Raw genomic sequence first — 23,360 nt, forward strand, 5'->3', positions numbered from 1 at the left:
ACTTCTGTTAGATAGTCAGATATTGAAATAAATGTGCAGATTATAACACTTAACTCTGTCCGAAAGTCAAGAAGTGGCTCTGCCACTGACTCGTTGGTGATCATTTAACCTCTCCTGATGCTTGGCCCACTTAAACTTTACCTAGAGTGATGCTCCAAGGACATTTTGGACTTTATATAGAGTCAGGTCTCAATTTCCTTTAGCTTGACCAGGTCAGTGTTTCCTCATTTAAAATGGTGAATTCTGTGATCCATTTGGGTCATTAGATTGTTGTGAAATACTGGAAACGTCTAATGATGTCTTCTGTGCAGTTTGTTTGCTATTAAAGCACGGGGAAAGAAAGTTTTTTCCTCATATCAATGGGTGCTGTGCATAAAACGGATATAAATAACACTAGACCTGTCCAAGAAAGACTTCTTACCGGACAAAAAAATACAAAGGGACTTAAATACATGCTGTAGTTTTTCAACAGGTATATGTATGCAAGTACACAGTAAACAGTCCTTCAATATGGTGATTCAAATACAAACCGGACTTTAAACACACATGGTTGGTCACAATTCCTAACAGTCCTGTTTTTCCCTGGCCTTTGTCTTTTGGCTTGAAATTGGTAAGAATCCTGACTACCTTTTGTACATCTCATGTACTGCCTCATTTTAGCTGATGCAGGTCTGTCACTGGAAATTGAGCTTTCCAGCTGTTAATCAGAAGTCAGTAACTAGACAAGCTTGGAGAGAACAGAAGTTCACCTCTTTTGAGTCCTTCACTTTCAAGCACTGACTCCCAAGTGCTCTGCAGAAATAGCCAATGGCCATCACAGCTTTTATCTAATGGAATGGCTTGTATTGCAAAGAGCACGTGGGACAAAAATCAATCTTTTGTCATTGATTTATATCATAGTACATAATCTTAAAACAAGTTGCCTTAAAAGAATTAGAAGTTTGTAGAAACAGTCTTCATTTTAGTCTCTAATCTTTAGGGACTGGTTTTCACTCATGAAGTCAATACATTTCTTATTGAATGGAGGTAACAATGTAGTCATATATTGGATTTACATCATAAATTATTTAAAAACTCATATACATCTTAGTGAAATTGAAAGACTTGCAGGTGTAAAAAGTTGGTAGAAAATTCAGTCATTTCAAGGGACATGCTCTGCTGGTGGTGACTTTCTTAAAAACAAATATTGTAGTGACTTTGCTCAAAAAGTTTCAGCCTAGTGCACAAGAAAAATACGCATTTAGCTTAGCCATCAAGGTCTCCCATCTGCCTTGCTGTTCTGTCTCCCACTCTGTGCTCAGCAAATGCTTTCCCCACCTTCCATGCCTTGTTGAAGACTTCCTTTTTTTGAGAACGGCCCTGTTCCAACACCCTCACATCCAGTTCAAATTCTGTCTCTGCCAACAACCTTTGGTTCCATCACTGGGATCTGTCTTTCCTCCATCTCCCCCCATATTCCCACAACTATTTGTATGTGTTAGAGCATTTCTCACAACTTGTGTGTCTCCATTGGAGATGGGCTAGATGGGAGGTCCTGAAGACAGGAGCTCTTTAGTTTACCTTTTGCTGGTCAAGTTGAAGTGTACATGTCTACACAGGTGAAACAAAATTTGTATTGTCTATCTCATGATTGTCTAATCAACTGTCTACTGGCTTATGCTGACTTTAGAGGAATTGTCCACTAACAGACAAAAGGAATAAACAAGAGTGGTATACCCACATAATAGAATATTATTTGGCCACAAAAAGGAATAAAGTACTGATATATTGATCTTGAAACGTTATACTAAGTGAAAGAAGTCAGTCACAAAAGACCACAGAATGCAATATATACAATGCTCTATTCCACTCCTGTGGAAGTCCAGAAGAGGAATGCTGGAGAGACAAAGTAGACTAGTGGTTGCTTGGGGCTGAGGTTTGAAGGGAAGGATAGGCAGAGGATAGCAAAAGGTTAAGAGGTTTCTTGTAATGAAAATGTTCTAAAATTGACTGTGGTGGTGGTTACACATGTCAATGAATATACTAAAAACCTTTAAACTGTGGGAAAATTGTATGGTATATGAATTACATCTCAATAGGCTGTTCAGAATTCTGGAGCTCCCCTGATAGTATTGAAAATAATATTGGCAGCTAACAGCCATCACCTACTCTCAGTCCTGTGGTAAGTGCTTTATATGCATTATTATTTAACTGTCCCAATAATCCTGTGAAAATAGTACTATTTCTAAATCTTTTAGGTGAATAACTAAGCCTCAGCAAACACTTACCTAATGTTCCACAACTGTTTAAGTTCTGAGACTTCTGAGCTGTATCATGCAAATCCTTTGAAACACTATTCTGTACAACTGGAATGCCTGCAGGGTAATTTTACAAGATATGTCAGATTGCCTTGACTTTAAAAAAAATCAAGTGCATGTCTACTACTGTAGCATGTAAGTTCTTCTGTACAATGCTGAAAAGTGTAACAATGTATTTAAACTTACTTTCTATCAAACACCCTCCTCATCTTCCTAAACTTAACTTTGATTTTACCTCCATCACCAGCACCAGCCATAGATTTTTATTGTTGTTTGTGAGTTGATTTTCCACTATGAAGCCAAGTTTAAAAACTCCCTGTAGAAGAACCTCAGGTGTCAAGAACAGAGCTCCATGATGTTTGAGATGCTGGTGGCTGCTCAGTGCCCTGGAGCAGCGACTCACTGCTGTGGGCCAGCTTTTTGTGTGTTCTCTGTTCAGATTTGTACCTCACCAAGTTATAACATCACTACGTTTCAAGGGGATGGTCGGTGGAATAATGACCCTCCAGATAGGTTCATGTCCTAATCCCTGGAGCCTGTGACTGTGTTACATCAGAGACTCCGCTGATGGGATGAAGGTAGGACTTTGAGACAGGGAGGTTATCCTGGCTTGTCTGGGTGGCCCAGTGTAATCACAAGGGTCCCCATGAAGGAGGTGGGCAGGAAAGTCAGGGAAGGAGATGTCATGATGGAGGCCTAGGTTGGAGTGGGAATTCAGGCAGCCTTTAGAAGCTGAAAATGGCAAGCAAACCTGTCCTGTCCTAGAGCCTCCAGGGGCAACCAGGGCTGCCAACCCATTTCAGATATCTGACCTCTGGAGCTCTATGATGATAAACACATTTTGTTTTAAGCCTCTTTGAGGCAATTTCTCACAGGAGCAATAGGAGACTAATCCAGTGGGCCTTTGGAATGGCTTTCTAATGACTGAAACTGAACATTAATGTCTCCCAGTGACAAGAATCCCCCAGGACAGGAGTCCTCCCAGCTGCTTCTCTATCCTGTTTCCTACAATTCTTGTGTTTTTGGTCTTACCTCTTCAACTAGACAGTGAACTGCTTCAGGGCAGGCTGTCTTGTTCCCTGTGGGGGTCAGCGTGTGGTCAGCAGGGGATAAATAATAGCAAAGCTGCTGCTGTCAGTGTGTGCTCTGCGCCCTGGGGGCCAGGCTCTGTTCTGAGGGCCGCACAGTGATCCCAGGGTCCTCGCATTACAGAAGAGGAAACAGGTTCAGGGAAGTGAGGGGTCCTGCTGTTAACAAGGTGCAGAGCCTGGAGCTTACCCTCAGGAGGGGTCCTGCTCTTGCCTACCATGCTGTCCTCATCAATCCATTTCAAAATCTATTTCAAGTCAGTTTTGATCCCTAAACTTGGGTTCCTCTTAAGAATGCATTTTATAAGATAAAACTTAAGAGGAGATTTAAGGTACCATTCATTTCTCTGTAATCAGTGATTGGAGTTTGCTTTATTCCTCACTTGTGAGAACACTGAAATGATAAGTGTATTTATGCTCTTTTTTGGATTTTCTTTAAAAATCTCTTTCCGTACCTAAGATTTTTAGCAAAAGCTGGTTTTTGTCTCCTTTACTAATTCAAAATTGTATTTGTGCATCTGGATTTTAGATGCCTGACCAATTTTGATGTGGAATCTTTCTATTTGAAATAGGGTAATAATTAGACATTTTTCATGCCTATTTATAAAACTTTGTTCTGAACCATAAAAATATGGAGTTCATGGCTAACATTTGTATTAATAAATATTGAATTCATAAAATACCAAATAGATATGAATACATTGTTTTCTAAGGATGACTCCTTAAAAGATAAAAAATCAGAATATTGGAAGGAAAATATTTTAGTTTTCCATTAGTATTGAAATACTTTAATTTAGTTAATGGAATTTGGAACTCATTGTAGAATTCTACATTTGTAACTTAGATTGTATTCAGCTAAATTATCCTCCCTTAAAAAAGCATGAGCTTGTCAATAAGATTTGTAAGAAAAAAATCCTACTTTGGATTTCAGATTTGATGCTGCATATATATTTTCTGCTTGCTCTCAATCTAGGTGCACCCCCAGAAACACCTGAAGAAGAAAGGCAGCCAGGATATGTTCTACCTACAAGTCTTGAAGCCAACAATTTGAAGACAAACAATTGGGGGTTCCTATTTCCTGGGATCATTGGTGGGACACTGGTGGCCTTATATGCAGTGGCCACACCGTTTATAACGCCAGCCCTCCGGAAAATCTGTTTGCCTTTTGTACCTGCGACGACAAAGCAGATTGAAAATGTAGTGAGAATGTTGCAGTGCAGAAGAGGATCCCTTGTAGACATTGGTAGTGGCGACGGGCGCGTTGTGAGTTGTGCTAAGATAGCTTAAGGTTTGGAACCAGAGTTAAAAGTCTGCTTCATATTTATGATGCCTTTGCAAGGACCTGCTAGATTTGGCAGCTTAATAAATCAATAAAGTAGTCAATGATTTTGTATGTGTTTGGCCAAGCTGTCAAACCCTCCATCGTGAATTAGAATTTATTTTTCTCAGATTTAATTTTTTCTTAAAGGAGAAAGTACTCTGTAGATTTGCCAGATAAAAGGAACAATTAATGGGTAATTGTGAAATTGTCCACTAAAAACGTGGGCCAATGGTGACATGACTAGAGGAAACATGTTAAATCTGGAGTTTAACAGAAATTTGTGCTTTTTACATTTATCTATACTTACACATGCATAATAATTCCTGTGGAGTAATACAGGGTTAAAATAGGGACAAGCCCAATTAAGATTAGCATGTGTAATGTGGGGGGGGCTTGGGGAGGGCTATGCCGCAGAGAAGACAAGTAGTAATTCTACAGCATCTTATTACACTGATGGACAGTGACTGTAATGGGGTTTTTGGGGGGACTTGGTGAAGGGGAGAGCCTAGTAAACATAATGTTCTTCATGTAATTATAGATTCATGATAACAAAAAAAAAAAATAGGGACAAGCCCAGTGCATTAACTCTTGCTTATCCAAAGATCAGATTTTTAGAGACAACTCACTTTGACCCCAGCTGAGAACCTATAAATAAAGATGCAGGGTCACTCACTGGCCATTGTGTGTCCCAGAGCATGTCCCTCCATGGGCAAGGGGGCACTGTCCTTAGGTCTCCATCCAATGATGAACCAGAAAGTGAGGATAGCAGTAGTCAAGGCTAGTGTACTGGAAACGTTGAGATCAGCAGGGTTGTGATGCCTTCCACCAGCCCCTGCAATTCCAACGTGATGACCCGGAATAGTTGGGAAGATGTCAAAAAGTGACTTGTTTTGTTTTTAAGAAATTAGAAGGTGTATGTATTATTCAGGAGGAAGCTTTAAAATCCAGATTTGAATGCTTTACATATCTGAATGGTATCTCTGGTTTCTCAGAAAGTGGTTTCCTTCCTAAGGGGCACCATTATAGTAACTAGGGAAATGACGCAGGTGGGGCAGCTCCTTCCAGGATGCTCCCTTGAAGAGGGGTGGCAAAAAAAAACGGACAGAGAGACCCCAGGACCAGCCCACTATCCCCTCCACATTACGGAGGCTGGTAGCATTCTGCAGTTGTCTTTATTCTGACTACTTGCATTTTATTTTTACCTGTTTTCAGTTTTGAGTGAGTGTTCTTTAAATACTAAGGAAATATGTAATTAATTGCAGATTCTTCACCAACAGGTTGTTTTTACTGAGTGTTAACAGCTCAGGAAATATTCTCTGGGCCGGCTTGATTTGCCCCCTGCTGCCCTCTGATGGAGAGAGGCGTAGTTTTTCAGCAGTTTGATGCCAGACCTACAGGGCACGGCCAGTGCAGAGTCAATGCGCAGTTGTTCAGAGCAAACCTGATCTCTGTTCTGATGCTCAAGGTGAAGTCTTTGACAAAAACGTGATAACTGAGCTTAAATCGGCTGGCCCCGACTTGTCCACAAAGCTACACAACTTTAGAGATTTACCTTTAAAATGGCGTCTGGAATAACGGAGGTGCCTTTTGATTGATTGTTTTATGGTAATAGACCATAAATAGGAAGTGTCCCTATCATTGACAAGTTGATGTTTTCCTTCTCTTGAATAAATCCCGGCCTCTTTTCACAGGTAATAGCAGCCGCAAAGGAAGGATTCACAGCAGTTGGTTATGAATTGAACCCGTGGCTGGTTTGGTACTCCAGATACCGCGCTTGGCGAGAAGGGGTGCAGGACTCTGCCACATTTTATATTTCAGATTTGTGGAAGGTATGTAAGGCAGAAAATGGTCGAAGGAAACACCAACCAAAACTTTATAATCTAATCTATACGTGAGAACTGAAAAAGGAAAAGAAAAATAATTAAAATACGAGTGTGTATTTCTGTGTAATTTGAACACCTTTTAAATGGATAGATTTACAAACTGACTAGACTCTAGGGTAGAAGCTTGAAGTTTTTGCATAATAGGTCATGTGAGTCTCAAGAATATATTTGCTTAATTGAAAAAATTCTTCTATTTATTACAAAATGATGAGATTTTTATTCCATTTGGATATCTTATAAATTGTAATGTAGGTATTAACTTGCTAATGTCATTCTTGGTAAATAGTAGATCTCTCTGTGTGCACATGTGTGTACATGTGTGTGTATGTGCGTGTATTTACAGAGAGATGGGGGTGAGAGACAAGAAAGAACCCACCAGCCATTCTGTCCTTGTTCCTCTGGTCTTCATAAAGCATAAGATACTTCCCAGTGTATTTGTACTGTAAAAAACTACCCTGTAATTTTGCTTTCTCCATAAAATACTTTTTCTTAAATAAGAATTTCACATTATAATATTGTCATCAGTAGCTTATAAAAATTCACTTGAGTCTTGCTTGCATTGTTTTTTATACTCTATGTACATAAACGATCTCTCTATAGAGTAAATGAGACTTTTATTGGGCAATAAGAATTTTGACTGGCAAAGCACTCTCCCCCCACCAGTTTTTCAACTAAAGACTATTTCATTGCATTTTTTTTACTTAGTATTTTGGAGAAGAGGAGGTGGACTAGAATTTTAAGAATGGTTCAGTATGAAAAACAGGTGGTTCTGAGTTCCCTTAAATTCTTGCTAGGCTGGTTTGACGTATAGTGGAGTAGAGCAGGAAAATGTGGGCAGAGCACAGATGTCCAGGGGCAGGTTGGCTGGGCCACCAGCGAGTCATTGGACTAGCTGTTCCTTTCTGATAGATGACCCTGGGGCGGGTCCCTCCTGGAGGGGCCCTGAGGGTGAGATAAAGTGATTGATGGGGAAGCATTTGGAAAAGCACCATCTATTGAACCAACATGAACAGAGTGTAAACATGGTACCCTCTTCCTTGTGCAATCTTGAAGGTGGCCGTTCTTTGTGAAAACCTAGTATGTGCTGAAATGGAAAATTGCTACTCATTTTGAAACAAAAGTAAAGCTTGATGTTTGGCTTTTTAAAATGCATCTATGCCTTGTTTTCTCTCTTCTCTAGGTTACTTTTTCGCAGTACTCAAACGTTGTTATTTTTGGTGTGCCTCAGATGGTGAGTCTGCGCTCTCCTGCCCCGGGGTGTGTGGTTTTAGGTTATATTGAGGGCCCTTCTAGCTCTAACAGACCACCTCTCTCTGCAAGTGACAGCGTCTCAGAGATGCGGAGGAGCATTGCATTTTAGCTCAGTGTTTAACAAAATACTTCAGGACCTTAAAGTTTAACATGAAAGATTCAGTCACTTCCTTTAAACTTTGCTTCAGAGGATCATCTCCATTATTTACCTCAGCCCTAAAAATTCCAGTCTGCAAACTGCTTTTATGTGCTCCCAGTGGCTGATGTAGTTGGAGATTTTCCTGGTCATTCACTTACATCAGAAGTCACTTGGGAAAGTTAATGGAATGCTTCCTTTGAATTGATCATTCCTCTGATTTGCAGTAAGATAATTTTCAGGCTGGATAAGGATTGACTAGTTTCATTTGACCTCAGTTGACTGACTTGTATTAACTTTGATTATATTCTTTCAAAGGTGAAGATACTGCAGCATTGAACTTAAAATGGTCCTAAATTTAGCCTTTGGAAAGCTGACCAGAATGGGATGCTTTTATTGTAATTGCTGTTTTATAGACCATAGAAAGAAATCCCTTTTTACTTTTCAAAGTCTGTAATTGTAGCCATAATATTCTTGGTGAAATTGGGTATTTGCTGAAATGCCAGTATTCAACTGATACGGTTATTAATTTACAAAAAAGGGAGATTTACTTTGTTGTTTTTTCTTCTTCTTCATACCTTAATTTTTGTGTAAGATATTTCAGTGCTTGATAAATTTTTCTCACTCTTAGGACCTTCAGTGCAATTCCATTTTATTTTTCTAAAGTTGATTAGAAGAGCTTTTGCTACATTTTCTCGCAGGATTCTGTATGTTCATAATTTTCAGTAAGCCTAAAGTGGCTATGAAGCCAAGGTGTCTCCACTTAAAGGAATGAAGAGAGGTAGAATGCATGCTCCCTTGTCCCTTAAACTATTTGGGATCATAGACTTGCTGTGGAATAAAGTGATAATTCACTACTTAGGGTATGTGGGCATTCCTTTAGAATAATTAGCATTTTACAGCAAATAACTGCAATGTAATTGGAGCAAATAACTTTAATCTGAAATCCCTGCTTTATAAAAAGCAGAAAGTTGATATGTACTGGGAGTGCATGCTGTCCAGCCATGCCTCGTGATGTCCTGAGGTGTGTTGCACCTCTGTACCAGTGGGGGGCAGCAGTGGCCTTCGGTGGTCACAGTGCCACAAAACCCGTGGGAACAAACTCCTGTGCTTCTTACCATGTTGGGAGTATTGCCAGTTTTTGGGGCTCTTCACTCAAGGGAAATAAAAGCGCCATTATTTTGATGAATGTTTTTACAGTTATTGTCCATTATTCTATATGTAGAGAAACTTTAAATAAGGAACTTGCAGTATTTCACTGTTACCCCTAAAAGGGGAGCAGCTCAAACACAGGAACCATTCACGTTTCTGGGATAACAGGGATTCAGCCAATGTGCACCTTTCTAAACAGGTGCCCTGATCCTGGGTGCAGAGGCCCAGTTAGCTTCTGTTGGTGTGGAAGGCCCAGTTCTCCCTGTGGAGGGCTTCCCCTGCATGGAGGCAGAGCAGGGGCGAGTGCCAGCTGTGGGGTCAGGGGGCAGGTCTGCTTCGGCGAGTCCTGTGAGCCCTGGGAAGTCCTTTGACCTGCCTGGGCCCGACCTTGTGGTCTTCCATTAAATGCATTTTCTTCTCTGAACACACAGTCATCCAGTAATGGCCAGGTGGCTCAACAAAACCAATGTGGCATGACATGTTTCCTGTGCAGCTGAAGCACACATAGGTCATGAGAGAGACACGAGTTGCTTGGGGAACTTCAGAGGAAGAAACCTCTGCTTCTGGTATTGATTGTTCCTGGCAACTCAGTGCAATTGGGGCTTGAAATTAGAGCTGCCCTAACATTGCAACACAGGCGTGTATCTAATGTGATACTAATGCAGGATCCCATTTGGATCTGGTAAGTCCATTACTGAGATGGTAAATACCCATAGTTAACACTTAGGCGCCAAGAGCATCTTTTCAATCTGTAGAGCAGATCAGTTGTGTCCTTGTTTATGACTTCTATGACTTCTTCCTGATTACAAGTAGCCAGGATAACGCCCAAACCCTCCTCAGGGTCCGGAGGCCTGGCCTGGAGTGGCTCCTGTTTCCCTCACCCTCTGTCCTGTGGGCTCCAGGCCTCCTTTGTGTGTGGGGCTGTCTTCTCCGACTTCAGTCCCCAGCTCTGGGCTAGTTATGACCCACTGACCACGCACGGGGCAGATGTCCCTTCTTCTGAGAAGCCATCATTGTTTTCATTTGTCCAGCGCATGCTCCCTCTCCACAGTGAGCCCTTGCTCATTTGCTTGCCTGATAGCGTTGGCATGGTAAGCTCATGAGGGTTGGCACTTCATCTGCACCGCCAGGCTGCAGCATGGCAGCACCCACTCAAAGTGGGCCCTCAGGCAACATTTGTTAAGTGAGTGAAGAAATGTGCCATAAGCATGCCTGTTCGGTGCACTTTTCCAAGTGGGCTATTAAATTCCATAACTTCAAAGAATGACTAATTTAATATTAGTTACAAATCTTGTTATGAATTGACGAATGAAAATATTATCATCATGTTCTGATAGAGAAGATTGATCATTCATTCAACAGGTGTTTATCCAGGGCCCACTAAGCGACTGACTGTGTTCTAGTCATGTGGAATCCTTAACGAATAAAAAGGAAAACCATCCCTGCGTGGGGGTGCTTTATGTCAGTGGGGAGAGCAGGCAACGAGTGAGATCCCTGTATGAAATGAAAGTGATGTGTGACACTAGGGTATACGTGCCATGGGGCAGAGTGAGTGGGTGGTGGGGTGGAGACAGTGTCCCCAAAGAGGGGACAGGTGTAGGTGAGGGGGCACCAGTTAGTTGTATGGGGAAGTGAGGGCGAGTGTTCCAGGCAGAGGAACAGCCACTGCAAAGGCGCTGAGAGGTGTGTGCCTGCTGTTTTCAGGAGCAGCCAGGAGGTGGGGGTGGTCAGAGAGGAGTGGGCTGGCGGGAGGGGCACTGTGCCCTCCTTGGGCAGGAAACAGGGCTGGTTTGAGAGGAGCAGGGAGGAATTAGCTGAGCTGTAAAAGATCCCAGGCTGCTGGGAGAAAAAGCTGGAGATCGGGTATGAGCTCTTACAAGCATCCCACCCGGAGTGTGACGGGCAGGCTGGACAAGCTGGTGAGAAGTGGTCAAATTCTAGATGCATCACGAAGACAGAAGAACCAACAGAAGAGCCCCAGATCCAGTGTAGGGCATGGGAGAGAGAGGGGCCAAGGGCAGGCTGAGTCCTTTGGCCTGAGCAGCTAGAAGCTGGGAAAACTACAGGCAGAGCAGTTTGGGGAAGATCTGGAATCTGGGGTGTGTGGAATTCGAATGTGTGTGGACATGTCAGTTGGTAATCCTGGGTGCTGGGGGCCTAGGGCTCAGGAGGAGGGTGGGCTGGACGGCGGGTTTGTTGGCCTGAGCCCTGAGTAACCAGTGAGAGGCAACCAGCCGAGGACCTGAGGGGAGGAGCTGGGGGGGAGGGAAGTGGGGGAGGGACACCTAGAAGTCAGGTGAAGCCAGTGTTTCAGGGGTGAGGGAGGGAGCGATCAAGTGGCTCAAAGCTGCACATGGGCATGGCTAATTAGTCTTATGCCTTTGAGCTGGTTTCAACTTATGTTCAAAGTTTTGAAAATGTAATTAGAAAACGATGAGTTCCTGTAACTTTGAAACCTATAATTATATGAATAATTTTGAATTCCATTAAACAGACGTGACACATTACTGCTTCTCTTTATGTATGATATCAAGACCTGGATTGTTGCATATTTATATGTAATTTAGTCAGTTAATTTCTTATGATTGAAATACCTCCTTTCATTTGTAGGTTTATCTTGACTTAGCATATGACAGTCATTTGGAAATAAACTGTAAAAGAGAAAGAAATAATGGTAAAATGCATAAGTTTATAATTATCCTTTTCATGAACAAAATTACCATAAGAAGCTGCTGATATTTCAGAAGAACACATATTGTCTCTTTCTTTGCTTATTTAATTTTTCCTTCAAGGAACAAAACTTTTTCATTTTGTAAAACAGTGATCTTTTACTGGCTCTTAAAACAATAGAAATATCCTATCCTTAATATTCTTTGTTATCTTGATATTGATAGTAATGAAGAATCGGAATTTTGGCTTATTCTAGTCATAGGTCAGGTAGAGGAGTTTTTCAAGCCACTTTTTTAAAGATACAGGTCAGGAGTAAAATGTCATAGAAGCACATTGATTTATTTGTCCTGGTTTAACTGGTTACTTTTAAAGGGAGTAGTTTTACTCAGATCTTGGTTTTCAAATATCATTTCCCATTTTAGAGGAACCAGGAATGTTTGAGAAATGGTTGATCCCATCAGGGAAGATAGAAAAGCCTGGAATGTTTTGTTGAGCTCTAATAAAAGGAAGTGCTTAGTATTTCATGGGGGCAAGTCCAAAGGAGAGGGACGCCAGCTAGAGGAGGCTCCCAGGGGTCAAACTGGGACAATTTGAATGTTAGAATATAAAGGACAATAGTGGATTAAATCCACTGCGTGAAATTAGGATCTAGGAGTTCATACTTACAGGTGAGAAGGGAAAGCTCTTCCTTGGGTAGAATGCTGACTGTCAGTCTAAAAGGAATGATGGAATTAGCAAATTGCCACTTTGCAACTGTTTTGGTCAAATTTGACTGAGGCTAGACTCATCAAGAATGCTACATCTAGGGGGGTACAGTTCGATGGGTAACAGGATATTTACATGGTCTCAAGGTATCTCCCCTCAAATTACACATGCATTATAGAGGAAAAATAGTAACCACACTGTGGGTACACCAGATAATCACCTTCACCGAGTGGTGACCATCACCCTCAAAGCAGATAGGCCCCATGGGCATCTGATGTGGAGCCCTGGACGTTCACAGCCCTCCTTACGGGGCATTCCCAGGAGGCACACTGAGTCATCAGGAGCAAGCATCAGAGGGACCCAAGGTGAGGGCCATTGGCAAAGTAACTGCCCATATTCTTAAAGGATGTTACTGTCATGAGAGACAAAAGAAGGTCAAGGAACTGTTGCAGATCACAGGAGACCAAAGAAACATTACAGCCAAATGCAGTGTGACATCCTAGACTGGGGACAGATGTTATAAAGGACATTACTGGGACATTTGACCAAATAGGAATGTGACTGGGATTATTATTAGCAGAATGCAAGGTTAAATTTCCTGAGTTTGGTAACTGTGCTGGGGCTGTTTCTCAGGGAACACATGAAGTTTTATGAATCAAGGTGTGTGTTATATGCAACCTCTTCTCAAGTGGCTTAGGAACCGTGTTCATGAGGTGGAGGGGAAGAGGGCACTTTGGAAACAGCCAGTATGACAAACTTAAAAACTGATGAACCTGGGAAAAGGAATGCAGGAGGTTTGTGTTTTATTCTTACAACTTTTCTGTAACTTTGAAATTATTTCAAAATAACAAATTAAAACAAGAAAATGGAAAAGAAAACCTTAGGTGGTGAAGATGGTAATATATTTTTAAGACCTGAAATAATTTTTTTTAGCAGTGGTTAATTGGTTGATGTAATTATAATGTCAGTATTTTTTGCAAAACAACACCACTCTGTTCGCAAGTAGATTGGTAATGGAAAGGGTACAGAAGTGGTAAATAAAGAGGATTTGACTTTTCCTGAGTCATGTTGACTATGAAGAAATGATCAGTATGATAGATATTTTTTTAAAGAATTCTGAAATTTATGTCTTTCAACTTGGTAGAATGAGCATATTTTTTTCATGGTCTAATATCATATTTCATTGAATCTCAATGCTATTGATTTTAAGATGCACCATTGCTCTTGAGAAAGAAAAAAAATACTGCTAATTATAATTCTAAGATCATGTCAGTTTTAAGATGTATTCTGATTCCTGAGATGTTAAAAATGTAGAAAAGTATGTGTTAAATAGTTGAGATAGGGCAGATTGAGGTGTTTGGATAGGTAAATAATTTAAAAGTGCTTCTCATTTTAATTACTGCCACATCATGATTTTAGTCAGAAAACTGGGTATCTGTGCCATGCATCTGTTAAAAAATGGTATGTTTTATAATTGGTACTAGAAGACATATAACTGTTGTTAATGTGACTTCTGTATTTTAATGGAGTTTGATAATTGTATTGCCCTGAAGTCATCTTTTTTACAATTAGTAATTTTTGCTCAGGTATTTTCAGGCACTCAAATAGAAAAGGACACATGGGAATCACTTCTTCCGACTCACTACTCACTGAAATCATGACTGTCATTATGCACAGATGCCACAATTGGAGAAGAAACTTGCTCTTGAACTTGAGGAAGATGCTAGAGTCATTGCTTGCCGGTTCCCTTTCCCACACTGGACTCCAGACCAGGTTGCGGGAGAGGGGATAGACACCGTGTGGGTGTATGACATGAGCGCTCTCAGAGGGCGTGGAAGAGGTCCTGAGGATCCGTGCATTTCCTGGTGGTCATCCAGTTAGAAAATCTCCTGGGAGTGTTTTGAGTGTTGGTGGTCTTTGGGTTTGTAGAGAGCTCCAGCTGTGTCTTCCACAAAGAGTGTACTTTTCTTTGGTATGGAATGAGAAATTACCATTGCCTTAACTTTTGGAGACAACAAACAAGAACAGCAGGTAGATTTAAAGTCCTTTTTCATGAGATGTGCTGAAAGATATGCTCACTACTGTTTCATGTTTCATGCACTTGGATGTATGAAAATACAAATAAATGATGGTCTTGTTGTTGGGCAGGCAAGATGTCAACAGCTCTTCACATTATTAAAAATATGATTTAATGCCACAGATGTTTGCAGCTTTCTATAACTTTCTTCATACTTAAGATCTCTCTCTGTCTTTTGTACTTCACAGCAAAATTAATTTTCTAACGGACTTAGGCATTCATATTTTATAACATTTATTGGGACTAATTTGGCATGTAGTGTTTGCTCTGCAAATGGTATTTTCTATTTTAGATACTAAAGAAAGGCTTCTTCACAGAGGTTGCAGATTATTTCTGCTAGTCACTTCTTTATTTTATGAAAGCAGCTGTTTATTTAATATTTCTCATTTGTGAGGAGAGCCTTGACTGATTTGGATAAAGACAAGCTGGCAAAGACCTTTGAATGGGAGTAGACCAGCTTCACATACCTGAAAAATTGATACTGAGTGGTGGCTCAGATAATCCCTGCTCGTCACAGAAAAGAATGGAACTTCCCAGTTATACACCTGTAATGTAAACAACAAACCATCACATCAGAGGTGCGATAAAGTGATAAGGTTTGCGTCTTTAACTAAACTGATAAAAATATGGTCAATTTGATAATTTTCATTAAAATGAGAAGCAACTGGGAGCTTATTTCTTCATTTCAGCAAATACTCACCGAGTGTCAACTATGTAATAAGCTTTTCCAATTCAGTGGTGACTATACATACCAGGCTCTGTGTCTCATGAAATTTAAATTCTAGAAGAGAGAGAAATAGATAAGTGAGTGAAGTGCGTATGAAGTTCCCAGAAAGAGGTAAACAGTGTGATGATGAAGAGAAGCCTTGTGTTGGGTTTGGGGACATGGGATGCTGTGGGCGTTTGTCAGGTTTCTGGCTGCTGCCATAGACGCCTTTCCCAATAGCCTCTGTTGCCTTATGAAGAACGAAGTCTCCCTGATAGTGTCACTTCCCACTCTAGGCAACCCTGTAACTTGGCTGGGCATGCTTGGACAAGGAGCCATCGTTGTTCCTTCCGAGGGAGGTGTGGCAGTGTTTTGTGGAGCCTTGGAGGTGTTTGTTAATTTTCCAGACTTGCTTCTGGTGGATTTGTAGAGGCATCAGGCCATCTGCAGTCATACCTAGCTTACTATTTTGGGGGTTTCTCCTTTATCTTCCCAAGAATTAGATGGTGCTTAGTCCCGCAGCCTGAGTTAGATGGAAGAAGTGTTGGGATTCATGGAGCTTGTAAGGTCTTTCATTCATTTTTATAATTGTCCATATAAGTAAACTGTACAATAAGAATTTCCTTGCAGAGGTTATTGTGGCTTCTCTGACTTTGAATGTTCATTGGTTACTAGGTTGAGGCTGTTGATCAAATTTGCACAGGCACCAGGCAGGTAATGAGTATTATGTTTGATGTCAAAAGTAGGATTAAAAGATGGCTGCACAGATTAAAATCAGGAATAAATGCTAACTTGATAAAATTTAAAGTTAAGGAAACTCAGAATGAGAATAGAAATATGGCTTAGGGGTGACGTAGCCTAGCAGGAGCTGCTGTGAACAGTCCTGTGGCCCCACTGAAACTCAGGTCAGTGATGAGTGCAGTGCCGTCCCAGGCAGCTTGCTCCAAAAGCATGGGGATGGCCCCAGGATTGTGACCTTGCATTCCCAGTTGGGCCAGGTGGGCTTCTCCAGACCCTTGGCCCTTTCTGGCATTCAGACTCCTTGAGATGCTTAGCTCCATGAAGTGCGCATGAAACCAAGTTGAAAAGATACACGAAGTGAGACTCTTTCAGATGTACTGCATTTGCCGTTGCTGAGAGATGGCTACACCATGGCAAGTTACAGCTGAACAGAGTAGAAAAAATGGAAGATTCCTGACATTTAACTCACACAGCTGGATACTCCTCCTCCTGCCAAAGTACTTTTCCTGATGGCCAAAGGTGTAAAAGACCTTCTGTGAAGAAACAAATGTCCCAAGTCCAGGAGTCTTCTTAGCTTATGCTATAACATGGTATTTTCTAGGTTAGCCTTGGCTGAGTCCATTCTGGAAAGACCTTGAAGTCCTTGTAGAGCAAGGAGTCCGCACTGCAGTAGTCCGCTCAGTTCTTGACAGATAGACAAGAAGCACACCCCTTGTCACCTACTGGGGCTGTGGTGTGAGCAGCCCGTTATTGAGATGTTGAGTCATGTGGGCCACAGTGGAGTGCCCCTCACCTGGCCCGGGCAGCAAAGTCTGCAGGCCTCCGACCCAGGCCTCCTGTCCCAGAGCCGGGGATGCCAGCTGACTAGTCAAGGGAGGTTTGTAGACAGACACTGCATACTCTCGCACAACAGCCGTTTCCCCTATTCCTTGGTAACAGAATCCCCAGAGTTTCAGGTGCAAGGGACCCCATTGTCCATGAATATTGATGTGACAATGGGCCCTGCCAGCTGTCTGATCACATCCCCTGGGCATCAGGGTGGGCTGTGGGCATGTGATCCAGTTCCTGCCAAGGAGGTTTGAGGGGACGTCTGCTGGGAGCTTTGCCTGATGAAGAAGTAGGTGCTTGAGGAGTGGGCGTCCCACCTGTCTTTGTCCAGTCTCTGTAAAGCAGCAGTGCCCTCAGTTAGCAGCCAGTTTGCAACCCCTGGGGGAAAGGTGAAGATGAAGGCCAGGATGCTGAGGCTGGTGGAGCAGAGACGTGCAAAGGCTCAGGGTCTTTGATGACACCACTGAGCTGCTGACCTGACCCAGAGCCTCTGGCTTCAGGACATCTTGTTAAGTGAACTAATAAACCCCTGTTGTCTTTCAGCTGCTTTTACCTGGGTGTTATTTGCACCCTGCAGCAGCCTGGTGGGGATGGGGGTGTAAGGCCAAATGGCGAGGGAGCCGGCAGTGCGGGTGGCAGGTGCCCGTGAGCCCGTGCTCCCCGCCTGGAGAGCGCAGAGGAGATGGCACTGTGGGCATGGTCAGAAGGTGTGCTGGAGTGTTGTGGAGGCATGGAGAGCTCCCAGGGTGGGACCCCCACTCCCAGTGTGGTGACTGGGGAATTGGGCCCAGTCAGGAGGTCTGTGAACTTGGACCCAGGCCTCATGTCTGGCCTGACTCATCCCAGGGGGCCTCTGTTCCCCGGGGACATGGCAGGGGTGAGTAACAACAGAGCCTCAGCCGTGTCCCTGAACCCAGGGGGAGTCTCTAGGGGAAGAAGATTCCTCAGGACCAGGAAGGAATTGGGAATGGGAAGGGAGGATGTCCCCTCAGCCTGCCCTGCCTCAGGTAGGGTTCCCGGTAGGGGAGCTGTGTTGTGGCCTGCATGTGTGTGCCCACAGAGCTGTAAAGTCCTAATCCTCGATGTGATGGGGACTCGGGGGGCCCACCTAGTGGGGGTGGTGGGGTGGTAAGGGTGGAGCCCCTGTGAATGCGGTTCGTACCCTGAGGAGGCCCAGGGAGCTCCTGCCCTGCCACCAGGTGAGGACACGGAGGAGACGCTGGCCATGGGCCAGAAAGAGGGTCCCCCAGATGCTGGATCTTAGACTTCCTGCCCCCGGAACTGCGAGAAACGGATGCTTGCTTGTTGTTTACGTGCGCCCCCAGCCTGGACTGGGTCCGGGCCGCGAGCGGACCTGCGCGGCTCTAGCGGCCTTTCCTCAGGCCTCATGGGGGGAGTATGGTGAGAGGGGCCGAGCCTCAGGGGGGTTCCCCGTGTACCTGCCAGGAGGGCTGGGAGATGCCCCGACAGGACGGTCCGGTGGCCAAAGGTTCTCTGGGCCCCCTCTGGTGACTGGGGGTGTGGTTGGCACTGTCTGCACCCGGGGCAGCCTCCCCGGGCGGGTCTCTTCTGGGCCAACTCCTCCTGGCTCACACAGAGCATGCCTTTGGCGAGGTCTGTCCCTGAACTAACAGGGATGATAGAAAATGCTAGAGCTAGAAGGCAAGAGGAAGCCGTGTTGATAAGCAGAATCTTGCAGAAATGAGCTCTGGATGGTAAACGGTCTTGTCAGCTTCTCCTAGGCGCGCAGGCAAAGAGGTTGTGGATGTTTACCCCAGATGAGAGAAGGTTTAGAGGAGACAGGACAGTTTTCCAGTATTCAGAGGGTTGCCAGGCAGACAAAGGAAAAGTGACAGTGAATGCGATCGTGCACCAGGGTCCCCGTGCCCTGCAGGTTCAGTGCCAGCCCTCATCCTCAGGGCAGGGCCACTGTCTTCATTTAGTTCCTTTTTAGCCAAGGGAAGTCGTCATTGACTTGCTCCGTGGCAGCCTGGCAGGGGGGCACTCTTACTGTGCTTGGTTGCCTCCCCCTGCTGCTCCGTCTGTTCTGGCCGGTTCTGGGGTCGACTCAGGTCACTTGGGGTGCTAGAGGGGAAAGGAGCTTAAGCCCAGTCTGAAGTACAGTCTTAATAAAGTCATTCAAAGTTAGAATGCAGTGCCTCTGGACATAGTTCCTTGTCACTAGAGATGACAGAGCAGAGGCTAGACGGCCACTTGGTGGAGATGTTGTAGAAGGAATCCACCCGACAAGCAGGTGCCACGTCCTGAAATGACCTAAAGTGAACATGAGTTTTCCAGCCTTAACAGGGCCGCCAGAATCCTTTCAGCGGACCTCTGTGGGTCTGCGAGGCATGGGCGCAGTCCTCAGCAGCAAGGGCGTTCACACGATTCCTGCAGGATGTAGTGTCCTGCAGCATGAGGGCGCATGGCAGCTCTTCACTCCGGTGTTTCAGGACAGCTAGTGCAAGTCCTGAGGGAGCTGGTGAGTGCTGCAAGCTGGAGGAGGAACTTGGAATCTGCTGAACCCAGAGGGCTGAGTGGAGAAAACAGTTGTGTTCACCAAGTGCCGCTCAGAGCCAGGGGACTGTTGTTGAAGCTCCTGGGAGAAATACATCATCAATGGTGCCTCATCCCCTTCTATGTGACACCCCACCCAGAACCCTGTCAAGAGAGCAGCATTAAGAGGACCCGAAGCTCCCTAACTCCTCCAGTTGATTGGACTAGGGTTGGGCATCCGCAGAGATCCTTAGCCAAAGACAGCCATAGAGATGAGGGGAGCTACGTAGAATACATGCTGAAAATTAAACTGGGGACATCTGAGTGGAGGTGGAGGCTAGGGGAACTTGGAGGACTGTGAGAGACCAGAAAACGACAGGTTTCTTTCTGGGTCAGGGGCTCAGTCCAGGGAGCAGGCCACAGTCCTGAGGGGAGTGGGGGTGCTGGGCCACCCCACCCACCACCTGCAGGCCAAGGGACTGGGCGGCAGGAGCAGAGCCACTGTAGGGCTGGCAGAGCTGGCAGGGGCCCTAGGACGTCCTCCTCTAAGGGTTCGGTTGAATGTTACATTCCTTGGAAAAAAAACCATTTATGAAATAAGTTATTTTATGACAAATAAAAAAATGCTTGTCATGACAGGTGTTGAACAGAGGAACTTATTATCCCCAAAGATGGTAGAGACCATATATTTAAGTAGAAAGATTGTTATTTATATAAACGTAAGGAAATCTCCATCTAGATAAGACAATAAAATTTATGCGTTCAGACGGAAAACATGAGTCACCGGGGCTCCTCTGAGGGAGACACTCCTGCAGCATGTCCTGTAGTGACGCTTCACATCTATGTTGGAACTGGCACACTTGTGGCCCAATGGACTGATGCACATTGAACATGAGCAAAAGAATCATATAGCTTTTGCTGGTGAGAAAAGTTAGATGTCTTATTTTTTTCTAATTTAATATTATGGTGTGGCCATCATCTGAGAAGGATTGATAAAACAATATAGCTCCACTGATCAGTAGGTTTAATTCAAGGACAGAAGGGAGGAATCAAGTAAGTTTTCTTCCCTGTAATATTGTCAGGTTCTCTGTAAAGATAGCTTGGCAGTGTTGTTCTTGGGGAACGTGACAGCTAAAGCAGAGACAGTTGTCATAAGCTGTTAGGCTAAGCGCCAGGAACAGTTAGTCGTCAGTAAATTTTAAGGCAGGTGAAGCTCCTACTGTTTCTATGAGCCTCCTGTTTCCCATGCCTCCTGTCCCAGGGACTTACGCTTTCCCACTTCTTCACAAGGCCTTTCTCCTCATGCCCACTTGTCTTTGATTTAAGTGTCACATTACATATATTGCCATTTTCCAGGGCATTTGCATTTTGTTAAGAGGTGCTTTAATATGAATTTGAATTTCAGTGAGACTGAAAGAGATGCATTTGTGATGGAGAAATGTCAGATTCCTCGTTTCCACATGGCCCTGACCCCAGCACAGACTACCCACCTGCCACAGCTGTGGCGACCCTGTTTCTCTTGACCTGAAACTGTTAATTATGAATGGAAATACATAGTCTGGAAACCACAATATAAGGTCCGCTCTCATGTACTGTCTACCAAGTTGTAGGTCTTTTATATAATTTTTAATTCCCATATTAACTCTGCAGTGTAGATCTGTTTCTCAGTGGGGTAAATGAGGCATCTAGAGAGTAATTGATTTGCTAAGGCCCATGCCCTAATTAGCAAGTAGTGGAGACTGTATTCAAACCCAGGCCTGCGAGATACTAAAAACCTGTGTGATTTCCCCCATTTCACTCCTTGGCAGGGTGTGAGGGAGGCCCTCCTGCTCCAGAATCAGTCCTGTCTACCCAGTGGCTTAGATATTAGCAACATGTGAATGACTGAAGCTCTGGTCTCATGCCTCTTGAATCAGATTAACTTTTTCAGTAGGTATAGGGTGGTCCTTGAGTTAGAAGCATAAGCCTGAGAAAAGGGTAAAGCAGCAGATTTTCCAGAATTTTTCTATGCACTTAGAAAAAAGTAGATGAAATAAAATCTTTTAAGCAGAACTGTCTTATTACCACCTGTCTTGCCGGTCTACTCAAGGTAGGTTTGTGCAAACATATCATGTGTTGGAAAATAACTTGTGAAAGCACATGTTCTTAGTCTGCACAGGCTGCCACAACAGACCACCGCAGAACTCAGTTCTCAGTTCTGGAGGCTGCAAGTCCAAGGTCAAAGTGCTGGCAGGGCTGGCTTCTCCTGAGGCCCATGTCCTTGACCTGCACATGGCCGCCTTCCCTTCTCACTCTGCCTTTTCTGTTGTGTATTATCCTCTTCTTAGAAGGTCACCAGTCCTATTGGATGAGGGCCCACCCATTTAACTTCATCACCTCCTCAAAGACCCTGTCTTCCAAATGCAGTCACCTTCTGAGGTCCTAGGGTTAGGACTTTGATGTAAGAGTTTGGGGAGGACATGATTCAGTCTGTGAGAACATCTTACCAAGTTAATTACAGCCTTGTTTTTGTAAGCAAATAACTGGACTCAGACCGAATGTACTGCAGCTGAGACTGTCCAGTGCATTTGGTGTATCTGTGGAGCAGATGTGAAAAGCCAGTGGCCAGTGACACGTACTGATGGACATGTGCTTGTCTTCAAGTAAGACTGACACATGGCACTCTCAGCTCACGTGGAATTTTACTTATGCTTCTGATAAGTCATCTGTCCCATATTACCTTCTTATATAAACCACACCAGTGGAGTTACCTCTTTTTGGACCTAGCTGAGTTTTATGTTTTTGAAGCAGGTGAGGAATTTAAATACATTCCTTTCTAAGTTTCATCATGTTAGATTTCCCCACTGCTCTGGTTTTTAAGGGATTTTTGGATCCCAGCTTTATCATCTATCTGTTCATGTGGCTGTCCCTGTACACTTTATGGCACACACAACCTCAGTAACCATGCTATCAGTGTCCTCAGCTGTGTTGTCTGAGAGAACCAGCCACATTCAGACCGAGACAGCATCCTGAGAACTCCCCACCATATAGATCTAGTTTTCTCCGCTGGCCAGCGCTCTGAGGAGACTGCTGTCCATCTCGTTTATGCTCTGCTCGGTGACACTCTCTTACAGTTCATGCTGGTCTGGGTTCTGAGGACATGTGGATGAGTGTGAAGCCAGAATGTCACTTCCATGTGGGCTTCATTCCTATGTTCCCAATTTGGAGGACAGTGCCTACCTGTCTTAGGTAGTCTGTAAGTATTCTGTGGATAAATGTGTGAAGAAAGAACATCAGGGGCAAGTGGTCCCTGGTGTTCCTGAAGTCCAGCTACACTGTGTTTTCCTTTTATTCCACATCTAGTGGTGTTGGTACCCTAGTTAAAAAGGAAAACTCATCATCCTGCTCTGATTCATCCCTAGTAATCTGTATTGTTTTCTCTAGTCTCTACTTTTTTTTTAGTCATTATTTTTATTACCTGCTTTCCCACATTTTTATTAAAAACAAAAACAGCTTTATCGAGGAGGCATAATTGAAATAGAAGAAAATCCCAGATATACTTAATGTGCACAATTTGATGAGTTTGAATATAGGCATGTACCCATGAAGCCATCGCCAAAATCAGAGTAATACAGGCATACCTTCGAGATATTGTGGGTTCAGTTCCAGATCACTGCAGTAAGGTGAATATTTCTGTCGAGTGAAATGAATTTTTTGGTTTTCCAGTGCATATACAAGTTATGTTTACACTCTACTGTAGTCTGTTAAGTGTGCAATAGCCTTATGTCAAAAAAATAAAGATGTACATACCTTAATTGAAAATTAAAAAAAAATTTTTATTGCTAAAAAATGCTAACCATCACCCAAGGCTTTCAGTGAGTTGTAATCTTTTTGCCTCGATATTGATGGCAGCTGGCTGATCAGGGTGATGGTTGCTGAAGGTTGGGAAGGCTATGGCAATTGCTTAAAATAAGACAAAAATGGAATTTGCTACATCAGTTAGCTCTTCCTTTTGTGAATGATTTCTCTG

At 43.6% G+C, this 23,360-nt stretch overlaps 1 protein-coding gene across 4 annotated transcripts in view; it reads left to right on the top strand.

The window, feature by feature from the left end:
• ATPSCKMT (ATP synthase c subunit lysine N-methyltransferase) overlaps positions 1-23,360 on the top strand; it is a 48,958-nt gene that overhangs the window by 869 nt on the left and 24,729 nt on the right. Inside the window, exons 2-5 of one of the 4 annotated variants that reach the window (XM_057496441.1) lie at positions 4,359-4,648; positions 6,398-6,535; positions 7,770-7,820; positions 14,181-14,825. In XM_057496441.1, the coding sequence (XP_057352424.1) occupies positions 4,359-4,648; positions 6,398-6,535; positions 7,770-7,820; positions 14,181-14,384 (683 nt within the window). In that variant the 3' untranslated portion in view covers positions 14,385-14,825. The other 3 variants (XM_057496454.1, XM_057496446.1, XM_057496443.1) reach the window with 3 other exon arrangements.

Source organism: Manis pentadactyla, chromosome 2 (genome assembly GCF_030020395.1).
Source record: "Manis pentadactyla isolate mManPen7 chromosome 2, mManPen7.hap1, whole genome shotgun sequence".
Taxonomy (NCBI): domain Eukaryota; kingdom Metazoa; phylum Chordata; class Mammalia; order Pholidota; family Manidae; genus Manis; species Manis pentadactyla.